This window comes from Lissotriton vulgaris, chromosome 7, assembly GCF_964263255.1.
Source record: "Lissotriton vulgaris chromosome 7, aLisVul1.2, whole genome shotgun sequence".
NCBI lineage: Eukaryota > Metazoa > Chordata > Amphibia > Caudata > Salamandridae > Lissotriton > Lissotriton vulgaris.
Genome location: NC_141695.1, coordinates 1,546,716,113 through 1,546,730,872, shown reverse-complemented (window position 1 = coordinate 1,546,730,872; position 14,760 = coordinate 1,546,716,113). Strand labels below are relative to the sequence as shown.

At 43.9% G+C, this 14,760-nt stretch overlaps 1 protein-coding gene across 3 annotated transcripts in view; it reads right to left on the bottom strand.

Annotated features, from left to right (window-relative positions):
* The window catches only part of LOC147705978 (protein-glutamine gamma-glutamyltransferase 6-like), a 322,464-nt gene that overhangs the window by 47,093 nt on the left and 260,611 nt on the right, over window positions 1-14,760 (bottom strand). For all 3 annotated transcript variants that reach the window (XM_086932438.1, XM_086932437.1, XM_086932439.1), the window contains exon 9: window positions 2,282-2,530. In XM_086932438.1, the coding sequence (XP_086788564.1) occupies window positions 2,282-2,530 (249 nt within the window). The remainder of the gene's footprint in view (window positions 1-2,281; window positions 2,531-14,760) is intronic.

Sequence of the window (14,760 nt, the reverse complement as noted above, 5' to 3'; positions counted from 1 at the left end):
GCAGGAAGACACTCCTAGTCTGCAACATCTACCACACCCCGCCCATTCGCTTTAAGTCTAGCTAGCAACTGCTATTAACTTCTAAACCATGCATATGCGTGGTAAAGGCATATGCAGGGTTCAGACATGTGCGGTTCCGCTTACGTTGTTTAGCCATGCATAGTTTAGGCTCCATGATAAAGCCATTTCCCGTTAGCACAATGAGGAGGTAGAAGTGTGGAAACGTGGTGCCAATACAGAACATACAGTTGAAGGATATGTTTCTATACTGCACTGACTAGATCCCATTTTCTACTTTTGGAGTTTGGCTGACCATAGAAAACTGGGGTTTTATTATAGAACTAGCAGCCCGTCCCGACGTTGTTCGGGGGTGAAAAGTAATGTGTGAAAAAATATTATAGTGCTTTTAGTGACTAACTGTGCGACAACGGAAAGCGCCGTCAATTCCCATAGATCATGCCTCTTTCGGCAATGTAAATGAGGCTTCTGGAATTCGGCTTTTTTTCGTTTTCCTGCCCGCCCCCTGTTCGCTCGTTTAATGGACCGCAAAGTGTGGAATTGTGTCCGCCTTGCTACATGAATTTTAGTGAGCCCTCCGAGAAGGGCTTTCACAAAGTGTGTCGAATGTTGCGCAGCAAATGTAGTGCTCCGTACCTGTCCCCGTTTGTGCGTCCAACAGCAATAATGGTCCGAGTGCGTTAAGCAATCCTTGTGGTTTTTTTTTTAGTCACGTGCGCGTTGGACCAATGTGTTAAAGTTTAGCATAGTTTTCGTGTCAATGACTGTGGTAGTTTCCTTTAATGTAGCGTGATTGGTTGTTTGGGTAAGGCGCGCCCCTTGTTTCATTTAATGTAGCGTGATTGGTTGTTTGTTGAAGTTGCGCCCCTTTCTTGTGGTGTGAATTGAGTGACAGTGATCGCGCTGTGAATTGGGCTGTGAGTTGTGGTACCGCGCCCCTTTTGCTCACGAAGCCGTGCCCCTTTGTTTATGATCCGAACACTGCTGAATGTACTGCTGAATGTATTGCGGAATGTGTTAGTGAGTACTCAGCCCATGCCACAGACCGAACTTGTAATGTTTGTAGGCATGCCCCTATCACAATGTATTCGCCGACATATTGAGTTCCACATAGACACGGTCCTCAGTAACATTGCAAAAGCGCTGTTTAGGTCACCACTGGCAGCCGTGTAAATGCTTCAAGGTTTGTTTCTGAAGTCGCTGTGTATAAAACGGTTTATATGTCTCCACTGACACCTTTGTTGCTGAAGTTGCTGTGTTTTGTGTGTGTTTGAAGGGGCTGTGTTTTGTGTGTGGTTGAGGGTCGCTGCCCCTGTAACCGAGTGAAGTGTCTTGCATTTTGGGACATGCCCCTCTGCCAATGTTACCGCCCACATTAGTTTGACACGCCCATGCTACTCCCTAACAGCAGAACAACGCCCACAAGGAACTACTTTATCCCGAATGTTGTTTGCCCTTTGTAATGTATATGTTGTACAAGTCTATAGCCTATGTCCATCTCCTGGACCTCCCCTTTCCAACGCTGTATTGGGTGTTGTGATTGGTGGTGTACTTCTGGAGTTTACCCGCCTCAAAGGTTCCCAGTTCTTGCTTTATAATAGTAGTATAGATTTAAAGGAGCTCATAGGAGAAAGAAGCTCAGTTTCGAAAGAGAGACCAGCTATCAGTCTTTAAAACTTCCACCAAGAGAATCGGTTGACATATTGTACTGTGTTTGGAGAAAGAAGTGCGATATGAAAGTGTACATAGTCACTCACTAATGTGGTCACATATTAACTCACTCATCTAATCACATAATAATATTTATTTCAAATGTAAAAACTTTTCCATGACTTCGCAGATAAAAAATGTCAATAAACCTATATGAATGAATTATTACAAATGGTAACATTCAGTATACGTGATTGAGAATGAACAGCAATGCTTGTAAACAAATAAGGATTTAAGATGGTTTTCTCTTGCCAGTCATGCGACTAGTAATACATCTTTATTGCTCATTCAGTTAAAAACCTTACAAGCCAAAACTTAAAATAATATTTTCAAAACAAGCATACACAGTCAGTCTCACAACGTAAGAATTATAACAGAAAGAAGAAATGTATTTTACATTGTAGAAAAAGGCTGTAGTTCCAAGAATTTGAGCCGCTCAAAACATAGAGGTTGACATAAACATAAGGGCAGACTTAAAGGACAAAGAAATTTGAACATCCACTCAAGTAATAGGAAAAACAGTATTTTCCTTAGACTTGGAATAAATTCTCACCTTCTGGATATTTGTAAGCATCAGTGATGTCCACACGTTCATCTGATCCTAGAGCCTTTGTGCTAATTTTCTGGCCAATAGATTTGATATCAGTGTGGACTGGCTCCATTAACTCTTCATCATCATCATAAACGATCCAGGTGACAAGGTCAGCATTCACCTCCGCGAACACAAATGGGCTGTCATATTTCATGTCCACATCACCTTGTTTAACAGCTTGGACAGATGTAGGGCCACACCGATAAAGATCTACAAACCATGAAAGGCAAATGGTCAGGGTCCGGCGCATTTAAGCACTGTTTATATGTACTTTATTAGAGAATTGTCTTTGTTAATATTACCATACAGAAGCAAATGGCGATGGGACAACACACAAATAGACATCACAACAGAGTCAAATGGAATGCACAATACTGTAAAAAGGTAACTGTATACACACACTGCGGCAAGCTGAACGAGGACGTATACCACACCCACCCAACGTAGAACTGCAGATATAATCCCACTAACTCTTGAATTCTTTTACCCTAGAAGGGGAAATATTCTGAATTCAAGCATACTGAGGACTAAGTGGAATTTGGTGTCAAAGGGAAGGGCTAGGGGTGGTCAAACCTGTGACTGGGGTCTGAGTCTTGAAAATAGGTTAGCAGCACTATCCAATCTTAATGAATGCGATTGACTTGGTTGTGGTGAAAGCACTGAATTTTATGTTTTAATAGTGCTTGACGACTTTTGTACTACTGCTGAAAAGGGCAATGTGGTTACTGCGCCCCTAGTAAGAAGGAGGGAACTACCTAACTTAAAAGAAAAAGGGTTAAACAGGGAAGCCCCTGTATTGCTGAATGTGAGCAACTCGGAGAGAAATACTGGTCTTGGGCTCGTAGCGTCTTCTTTCGAAATATCAGACCATCCCCCTACTAATCTAGATCCTGAAGCTGATTTGGCATCTGCAAGTCTAGACAGGCTGTCACCTCCAGGGCAGGCATGTCTAACTACAGATAAGTCGAGGCTGACTTTCCTTTCTTGGAATCTCGCCGGGATAGCTAATAAACTGATCTCCCCAGAATGGTGCGACTTTATTGACCAACATGATATTATTTTGTTTCAGGAAACATGGTCATTGAGCCCAGTTTATCGGGTTGGGTTTCTTAATTTTCATATTCCAGCTATAAAAAATCCCAAAGGGCACCCATCCGGAGGCTTGACTATATGGGTACGCCAATCGTTACATTGTAAAATCCAACAAAGGACCCTTACGTCGTATGATATATTACCAGTGAATATTACATGGGCCAACGGCCAAGGGATGGCTATTTTTAACATCTATGCCAGGGGGGTCGGGGGGGGAACACATCTGAAGTAATATCTGTCCTTGATCAGGAGCTTGAGATGTTGCCAACACAGCTATCTATAATAGTAGGGGGTGATATAAATACCACTTTTGAACCTCTAGGACAAGAGGACCAGTTTTTGGCCGTAGATGAGGACAGCAAATGGGGAGTTCCCCAGCTTGAACTGGCTATGGTCAAGAGATGGTCTGCTGTGGCCATCCAAACAAAGAGTTTATGCTTAGCAAGGGGTCTTAGAGCAGCAAATGGCCGCACCCCATCTGATCGTCAAGGCAATAATATATTTGATAATGGAAGGACAACCAGCCGAATAGACTACTTTCTTGTGGATATTAGGGACTGGCATAGGCTGCAAGATATGATTGTAAAAAGTAGAATCGAAAGTGATCACAATCCACTCTGCATGGATTTTCAAATTAATCTAGGGGTGAGAGAAACAAGCCTTGGGAGTGGCAAGGTGACCTTAGATATAGTTTCCTCAAACAATCAGCGCCATGTAAAATGGGGTATATTGGTAGAAGACCCTAAGCAGATCGAGGATCTTAAGAGAGTGATGGCTGAGGAAGTAAATATTGTGAAACCACATAGTGATAAACCAAATTTCCCTGAAATTATGGCTGAGTCTTACCCTAATTTTTTTACTAAACTCCAGGGGTTCTTTTTGAAAACAATAGTGCAAAGTAAGGCTATGAAAAAGCTTCCTGAGCTAGGATGGTATGATCAATCTTGTAGAATAGCCCGCCAGAATCTGGGAACCGAGCTTAGGTCTAGGAATATCATAGGAGTAAGGAAGGCCAGGGATATATATAGGTTAGCGCAAAAAAAAGCTAAGAAACAGTGGGACGAAGATCATTGGCGTGACTTGAAATCTGCTTGTGCCGCCAAAAATCACAAGCAATTTTGGGCAATCGTTAAGTGGGACAGAGGAGGGTCACCAGAAGCACCTCAAAATAATGTTGCCAAAAATCAGTGGATAGATTCTTTCAAGCCTCAGTATGCCTGTAACTTAGCTGCAGATTGTTATCCCCTACCCCCCACGGTCTTCTACAGCTGCCAAGTATTTACTATAAAAGATGTCAGCATTGCATTAGACTGTGTGACAGGGGGAAGAGCGCCAGGCATGGATGGCATCCCTTCTGATGTGTTTCTAAGTGATTGGGAATCATGGTGTCAGTACTTTTCATGGCTAGCCAACTCTGTGGCTCAGGGTGCTCCTATACCCACTTCTTGGAAGGGTGTGGAAATAATTCCAGTATTTAAAAAGGGCGACAAAACGCTACCCAGTAACTATAGACCCATCAGTCTTATAGATTCAGCACAAAAACTGATGGGTCGATTAGTGCAGAACAAGCTTCAATCTTGGATAGTTGAAAAAGATATCTTATCTCCATATCAAGCTGGTTTCCATCCACTGACAAGTTCAATTGACCAGGTTTTCTATTTTATAGCCCTCTATTGGAGGAATGTGACCTTGATCAATGGCCCGCTGTATGCTGTATCTGTCGACTTAAAATCAGCTTTTGATTTAGTCCCCCGGCCAAAATTGTGGAGTGTACTTGCTGAAGCTGGTATAAGTCTAGAATTGCTAACGCTGCTTGTCCGCTTACATGAAAACAACTTCGCTAGAATTAGGTGGGGGGCACAGGGTGAAGTGACTGATCCTTTCCCTGTGGAACGTGGGGTTAGACAGGGGTGTGTCCTGGCCCCTACACTGTTTTCCATATACATTAATGGTATTGTGTACCACTTAAGAAGGTTCCCCACCGATGCACCAGTGCTAGCAGGGGCTCGTGTGCCAGTCCTCATGTTTGCGGACAATACGTTAATAGTATCACGAACTCCAAGTGGGCTTCAGAAGGCAGTTAATGCTTTTGGTGAGTTTTGTCAGATCCGCGGTCTAGAGTTGAATACTTCTAAGACCAAGTTTATGTGCATGAATCAACGGAGGACATTCAAAGGCTCAATTACTTTCAATGGTACCCCCTTAGAGCAGGTAGAGGCTTTTACATATTTAGGAATATCCCTTCAGGGTAATATGAGATGGAATAGTCATATTGATATGGCAATCTTAAAATTCCACCAACTAGCAGGTGTGGTAGCGCTTAAACATAGAGCCTCACAGACTAAACCAATCACCCCTGCTTTAGAAATTTACAACATGAAGGTGATAAGTGCCTCACTGTATGGATCGGAGTTATGGGGATTCTCTAATTTGAAGGACTTGTCATTGGCAGAGAATAGGTTCTTGCGGCGCCTAGTTGGGGCACTACAAAGTACTCCTACTGTTCCTCTGCTGCTCGATCTTGGCAGGAAAAGTATAGAGGACCTAGCTCGCCTACGCCCTCTGTTATATTGGAGACGGATAATGACAACCCGGGAACTAGCTCACTATGCTGCCGCTTTAGCGGACATTATTAATGCTGACCGCTTCCATACCATCTTGTGGCTTAAAGAAATTAGGGGCCTAGTATCCAAGCTGGGTCTCGACCACCTATGGGCTAACACCGATGCATCATGTTTTCCATCAAAGTCTATTTTGAAGAAAATGTATTGGGACATGGTTCAATCATCTGCTTCTTGTATTGGATCCAATTCCAAATGAACCCAACGTTTTCTTGACATCAAAACAGTACCATCATGTGAACCCTACTGGGATACTATTGAAAAGCCGTTTGATAGGAAACTGTATTACGCTATAATATATAAACTTTAATAAACATAGTGGTAGGCGTAGTGCACTGGTTTTTTAAGATTTAGCGATTTCAATTTATAATTAGTTAGTCCCCTTCTCTCTTTTTGAAGTGAAGGATAGTATAAAACCCCTAACAAACATGGCGCCGATGCTAGACGCCGATTACATCAGGACCCCCGTAAATCGAGGCACATGCACGTTTTATCCGGTAAGAACGATTATGATAATGAAAACAATATAGTACTAGGCAGTTAATAATACTTTGGTTCTAATACGAAATTCTTTTTATAGATTCTAAGTGTCTTGACCTTGATATTGAAGATTATGAGAATATATGGAACCTAGTGGATACGATAACTTACGAAGGTACTATTGGCCCTTTTATATGCTCTGTTTAATGCTTATTGCTAAGGACTGGTGATATAGAGTGTCATCTGTAACCTCCCATTATCTGTGCAACTTTGCATAATGATTAGATAGCTGATCAGTTAATGGTGCGTTGAGTGAATATGAGCAGTTTTGGGCCCGTTTAGCAGGAGGGTGTGACTTCAGATTAATATAGTGACTACCTGGTTTATGTTCAATATAGACTAATGTAAGTTAGACTCCACAAAGAATGTCACCAGGGTTATTAGAGTCAGCATAAACGGATCTGGGTAGCTTCCCCCGCCCCCCCTACCCTTCGTTTTGCGTTCCCTTTTGAGGTATGTGAACCCTTGTCAATGGATTATTAAATGTATAGAAACCCGCCTAAATAACAACCACTCATATGGGTTCTTTTGTGTACATGAGGGCTCCAATATGAAGACTATGACATTTTGGTCTATAAACATTATTTAAGACATACTTGGGATCGCAATTTGGTGGAACTAGTCTGATATGAGTATATCAGTGGAATCAACTGAGAATATCGTTTTGTTATGTAATGTGATTTCAGGTTAACTTAGTAAACAGGGGGTTTATAAATTGAATCGTAGATTAATATGTATCTATGGGTCTGCATTATATGAAATACTGTGGACTCATGCACTAAATAATGGATGTTTCTACTTTATGTCTAAAATACAATATGTATTCTCTAGGAATTTTCAAGTTGTGATCACCTGAGGTCTCGCCAATACCATAGATTAAAGATACTCATTGGTGAGTCTAGCATCAAAACATATATATATTCCTGTGTTAAATGGACTCTGAGATTGCCTGATTTGTAGTCATGTGTAGCATGAGAAGTATAGAAAGTTTAAGAGCTGCTGACATTGATTCCTCTCTTTGTTAAGATCTTTTCTGAAATGAAATTTTGAAAGCATGATTTGACAAATCTGTAAATATGAGAATATGACTTTTTATGATGGGAATTATTAGTAATGTCTCTGGATGTGAGTATTCCAGATGAATGAATTATTAATTGTACTGTTTTGCGACTGTAAAGAGCGAGTTCCACCATAATAGACCTCTAATCACATCGCAGAAATGAATTTTAGAAAATGTTAAGTATTATTTTGATGATACTTTATTACATAAACTTTTATGAATTTTAGTAATTTTATAATTGTTTAATTTTTCTTTAGCCCTGACGAAGTCCGTTAACTGTATTTAGTTAGGACGAAACACGTGTTGGCAAAGGAAAAGAAAAGAAAAAGTACTGAGTGACTGGAAAGAAGAAAAATAAAGAAGAAGTTTTTGAAATACACTGGATTCATTTCTTCTGATTTGTTTTGATATTATTTGGATGCTTCTTGTGAACTGATTCTAAGATAATGCTTTGGTAATTGCTCAGGAAGAGAATTATTTAAAGTTCATTATATAGACAGAACTCTTTTGCCTATTTCTACAGTTTTTGACAAGGGACTGTATCTCAACCTTTGAGCAGTACTAAGCCTGATAGACTATTCATCTAATAGGAACACTATAAGCGCAAAAAGCCCCTCTTGTCATTTGTTGAATTATCCAATTCCAAATTAACCCAACGTTTTCTTGACATCAAAACAGTACCATCATGTGAACCCTACTGGGATACTATTGAAAAGCCGTTTGATAGGAAACTGTATTTCCAATTTAGAATTGGAACTCTTCCCTTAAACGCATTTACACAAAACTGGTCTGCAAACCGGGAAGAGAAATGCCATTATTGCAAAGATCTAACAGAGAATGTTTCCCATTTACTGTTTGCTTGCCCTCTATATGACTGCCCACGCCGTAAATGGATAAAACCAGTGTGTCTTAACTTAGGGACACGCAGACACACAGAGGCGCTTAGAATACTGGAAACAGATTGTACACCTTACTTTGCGATCGCTGTTGCAAAATTCTTAGGATGGGCTTGGACTATTCGCACCCGCAGTTTACAATTACTTGATGCAGCCAAATGAATTATTGTAACCATGGTTTTTATATATGTTTAGTTCTTATAATAATTCTAGATGGAATATTTTATATTATGTATTCGAAGTGACAGCACAAAGTGTTTAATAGTTGTTTTAAACATAATGATTTATATGAATTGTAGGTTTAGTATTTATTGTGTAGAGGTAGGATGTAATTGCTTTTATGACTTGCTGTCGAATAAAGCTTTTGAATTTGATTTGGTATACCACACAGTGTTCATCTACGTGCATCGGAAAACTGCATTTTGTTTTCTATATTTTGATGTTTGCTGTAATGTTGTCAGGCTGGTGTACATATTGAGTGAATGCACGTTGTTAGAGTATTCTAAAGGGTTTCCCTGTGTGTGTTTGTGAAGAAATTGTATTTGTGCTGTTTTTTTTTACACATACAGTCATCCAGTTCTTTGCTTGATTGCTCTGGTGTCTTTTCGGAGTCACAGTTTTGGTTCAGCAACCATTAGATTCGCAACAGAAGAAAGGCTCCGATCTTACTTTTTGTCTTTCTCCTTCACGCTGACACATTGAAAGCCAATAGTCATCCACTGTGTCCATGGATCAGATGGTGGGAGAAAAGGCAAATAAGTCCAATCCGGTTGATCATTCCTGCTGTTTGTTGAGCTCCTGAGGCGGAAGCCGGGAGCGAGGCTGTGTGATAGTTTTTAACCATTTGTGTCACCATTTAATCTTCTGTATTTTAAAACACACACTTACGATTTCTGGAAACTTTGTGGTCATAGCAGCCGATCTATTGCTGCAGTAAAACCGCCCCAGAACTTTGTTTGGCGCCAGCGCCGCACGCTGAAACCGGAGGCCACGCCCCCTTTCGAGGCCACGCCCCCTCCCACAAACCGTACTTAAGACGCCGAGCTAAGGCGCCAGGTAACTGCTGTTTGTTGTGCTCCTGAGGCGGAAGCCGGGAGTGAGGCTGTGTGATAGTTTTTAACCATTTGTGTCACCATTTAATCTTCTGTATTTTAACACACACACTTACGATTTCTGGAAACTTTGTGGTCATAGCAGCCGATCTATTGCTGCAGTAAAACCGCCCCAGAACTTTGTTTGGCGCCAGCGCCGCGTGCTGAAACCGGAGGTCACGCCCCCTTTCGAGGCCACACCCCCCGCTCCACACCGGAAGTAGCATAAATTATGTGTATGCTCCGGACGCGCAGCGGACGAGCGCAGCGGGCGCGACGATTGCGCGCCGAAGGCGCGCCTAAGGCAAGCCCGTCTGCGCCCGTCCGCGCACGACCGCGCCCAGGGCAAGAACCTATGCCGGCTGGGCACACAGAGAGGGTGAGTTACTCGCGACGTGCCCTACTTAGTCTCAGACCTACAAAAAACATACATTGTAACTATGTTCACGACTCGGGCGGAAATTTCACAAACTGTGCCATCTGCCTCCCGGTCAAACTACAACTGACGCAGGCGCCACTTACATATTCTGGCCTGAAATTAGCAGGACTGAACTGTAGGTCGCTTCCCATGCACGCCCTGATTATTAACCATCTGCTTGTGGACCATGAGCTAGACATCCTGTTTCTCACAGAAACGTGGCTCACACCGCACTCTGACTCGGATGTGGTCTTGGCTCTGGCCCCGGGCTTCCTTATCCAGTCCCAAGCACGCCCCTGTGGCAGAGGTGGTGGACTGGCCATTTTGCATAGAGACCACTTCTCATGCAGAATTAGTGATGCTCACATCAAGGACTCAGAGAGTTGCCACTTTATCATCCATCTTACCCCGACAACCTCGCTGACAGGGATTCTGGTGTACCGCCCCCCCTGGCCATTTCGGCCCCTTTGCCAGCGCCCTACTTGATTCCATATCAGCCCTTGCCCACTCTACACCCAACTTCACCGTGCTAGGGGACCTCAATATTCACTTTGATGATCCCCTAGACACATGGGCTGCTGACCTGGTATTAGACCTAGCTGCCTATGGCCTCCATCTAGCAAATACTGGAGCCACCCATATCAAGGGCCACTTGCTAGACCCAGTCTTTACAAATGTCCGTACCCTCCAGGCTAGACCCTCTTGCCCCCTCCCCTGGACAGACCATTTTCTGGTCCCCCTATTTTTGCCAGGAGAATTCAGGAAGCCCCCCAAGCCCACCACATACACCCGGGACAGAGCATGGTCCAGACTCTCTATCAAGGACTGGGCCAATGCTCTAGAATCAACGACCCCTGCCCCCTCCGGGGACCCTGTTACAGCTGATAGTAACTTCAGGAAGTGGATCTCCGACTCACTTGACTCCATCATCCCTATAAAAACCCGCGAAGACAAGAGCGGAAAGACAGGCTCAGCCCCCTGGTTCAACCTTGAACTCAGAGCCCTTCGCAAGGAATGTAAAAAAGCTGAGCGACTGTGGAGGAAGGATTGGCTTCATTCCAACAAAGACGCATACCGGAGGACTGTGAGAGCATATAAAGCTGCTCCGAAAATCTCTAAAGCCTCCTACTATGACGATAGGATAAAAAATGCCACTAATTCCGCAAGAGAATCCTATCTCATGGTTAAAGAACTCCTAAAAGTTCCTGAACCCCCATCTCTGACCAGGGCCACTCCAGACAGGAGTAAAGAATTAGCAAAATTCTTCGACTCCAAAATCTCCCTCATCCTAGACTCACTTCCGCAGCCTAGTCAGCTAATGTGCTGGCACACTGTGGCGCCCGACACCTGCCCAGTAGGCGCCCCACGCCCGCTGCTTACTGCCTTTAGGGCGGTTACATCGGACGAAGTACAAAAGACTCTGGCCAAAATGAAAAGTGGCTCCCCCCTTGACCCCGCACCCATGAGGTTTCTTAAAGCAGTCGCCCCTGCGATTGTTCCCCCAGTCCTGGAGCTGATCAATGCTTCTCTGTCCCAAGGCACCGTCCCTCCTAGCTGGAAGGGAGCGGTAGTCAAAGCCCTGCTAAAAAAAAACAACTGGACCCCGCCGATCTGGCCAATTATAGACCGATCTTGCTCCTTCCAGGCATCAGCAAAATCGCCGAAAAACTGGTCAACGCTCAGCTGTCCCAGTTTCTGGAATCGAACAATCTGCTGCGACGGTCCCAAACGGGGTTTCACCCTGGCCAAGGCACGGACACCGCCCTCCTCGCCGTCATCGAGGAGGCAAGGTGCATTTTGGATTCGGGGGGATCAGTGGCAGTGATCCTCCTGGACCTTAGTGCAGCCTTTGACACGGTGAACCACCGTGTCCTGCTACATCGGCTGGCAAGGGCAGGACTCGGGGGCACAGCGCTGGCCTGGTTAGAGTCATTCCTGTCGGGCCGCTCATTTCAGGTCTGGGATGGCAGCTCCCACTCTGACCCTCTTCTTCTGACAAGTGGGGTCCCCCAGGGTTCCTCACTGAGCCCCACCCTTTTTAATGCCTACATGGCCCCCTTGGAGGATGTAGTTGCCCCCTTCAACATTAAGATGGTGAGCTACGTGGACGACACGCAACTGGTCATCTCGCTCTCACATCTAGACCAATACCCGGATATTCTTCTGCACTGCCTCCAGAAAATCCACCTCTGGATGTGCGAATCCTCACTCAAACTCAACGGATCAAAAACAGAAGTTATGCTGATGCGTAAGAAATGGGCAACAATTCCACCATCCGTCTGACCCGACTCCATGGGTGAGGTGCCCACCCCAGAAAAGAAATTAAGAGTCTGGGGGTCTGGCTTGAACCGGACCTATCCATGAAAACCCAGGCTACTAAAACAGCCGGAACCTGCTTTGGACTTATGCGATCAGTCCGCAAGATCCTCCCCCTACTCCCCCCTATTTCCAGGAAACTGCTGGTCCAAGGACTGGTTCTTGCACGACTGGATTACAGCAATGCTGTCTATTTAGGAGCCCCCGAAGCCACCTTGGGCAAGCTGCAACGAACCCAAAATGCAGCTGCTCGGATGCTGATGGGCCTCCCTTCCAGATCCTCCGCCAGACCGGCCCTTAAGGCACTCCACTGGCTGCCAGTGCGAGAGAGGATCGAGTTCAAGGCTATGTGCATCGCCCACAAGCTCCTCAATGGACAAGGCCCTTCTATCCTAGGAGACATGGTTACCCCTTACAAAGCCCCGAGATCACTGTGCTCGGATAACGAGCGACTGGCGAATGTCCCCAAGTTTAGGAGGGCACGTACCGGAGGTCGCCGCTTCTCAGTAAAGGCAGCCTCCCGATGGAACTTGCTCCCCCGCAGTCTGCGATTGGAACCCTGCTACCTGCGCTTTCGCAAGCAGCTCAAAACGCTCCTCTTCCCTAAATAAAAAGGTCTTTCTCCCCCCCTCTCCCCTCTCAGCCAACCCTACAGATCTTATAGCGCGGGGATGCCTCCGGGTCACCAGGCGCTCTACAAATCCTTAAATAATAATAATAATAATTTCATTAGGTAGATGGTAGGGGCAAATGCAATTAGTCCGATCCAACTGGTCATTTCCTCCAAAGGTTTGAATACGGTGGCAAAGGTAATTAGTCTGATCCAACTGGTCATTGCATCCATAGGTTAGTTTGTAGTGGCAAAGGTGTTTAGTCTGATTCACTTCATTTATTTCTTCTCGCTGTGACTTTTCTAGGACACAACAACCGTGTAGGTAAATTATAGAAGCTGCTGTTCAGGTTCTTGTATTCAACAGCATCACGTCCGCTATTGCTATTTTTCCAGCCATCTGAAGAAGCTATGATGCAGTACAGCACTTGATGATTTAGGGCTGCAATTTCTGCAGGTTCATAGCACAAGCAAACTCTTTCTTTCTATCTTACACAGACCTGATTCTTTGGCTAACACTCCCTCATCAAATTTCCAATTTGCCATTATTCATTCAGTTGCCACCGGCTAAAAAGAGACTTTATCCTTCATTGTGGGTATATGTTTGGACTTCATAATGCTTCTTGATTTTGAGACTTAGAAGGAGCAGTGTTATTGCTAATGGCTTCCAATGACCTTCTCACAATCAAAGAACCACCATTAGATGTTAGATTGGTCTTTTGTTGCCAGTATGACAGAAGATGTACCCTAATGCCATCATTTGCCACACTGTTTATATTCTAGCCTGCTATCCCCAAGAATTATGATGCCTGACTGAGTTAGAGGATGAGGGGACTCCATGAAGGCTTATCCTATCCTGAATGGACTGCGACATCCCTATCACACAACACTATATAAATGTGTTACCTACCCTGCAGCAATATGATTTTATAATCATTAAGGATCATTGTGTTAAAAGCTAGTCAATGTATACATTACAGAACATCAAGGAGGAATGATTTATATTGAAGCGCTCTACCTACAACTAATACAGAAGATGCAGAAGAGAAGACCAGAGAGGGGGCAATTTGGAGTAATTGGAAACTAGACTCCAAGTTGTTTCAGTACAAACTGATGGTCCACTTCATGTTGAACTCCTTCCCGGTAAATGAATGCTCAAACCTGGCAATTTTACATCTGGAGACAGGGTCCATTAAGACCTACCAACCAGTACTTTCTTTTTGGATTAGTCATAGCATCTCAATTCTGTATTAGTAATCATGCTTCACAGATTTCATATCCAGTTACAGTGAGGATTACTGAATACAATCCATCCCAAGTCCAACGCGTCTTGAATTATCCATTAATTTTCCAGATCATGTTTCATTATTTTGGTTAAACAGTCTCTCCCTACCAATTTCAGCTTTTTCACTCACTTCCTTCTGTACATCCATCTATGTTGAATGGAGTATTAGAGCAATATTATGTGATACGACCAAGCCCACCATCGGGGGTTGCACTAGAGTCATCCAAACCATATATCAATATGAGAAGAGACATTTTAACTGGAGCATACAACAGATGAAGCTTATGATTCGAGGGTCCAACATACAATCATTTAGGTCCGGCTCTTGGTAGGCCCTGCATGCTCAAAGACATGTTATCTGCCTTCCTCAATATCAATGCTATTGAGGAGGAGATCTGAGCCCTGGTAAGGGGCAAAACAAAACAAGCAACTTGGTCAATTAACCTCAGTCATCCAAGCCATGTCCATCTCAGAAAACACATGGGAAACAGACCTGGTAAAGGGTAAGACA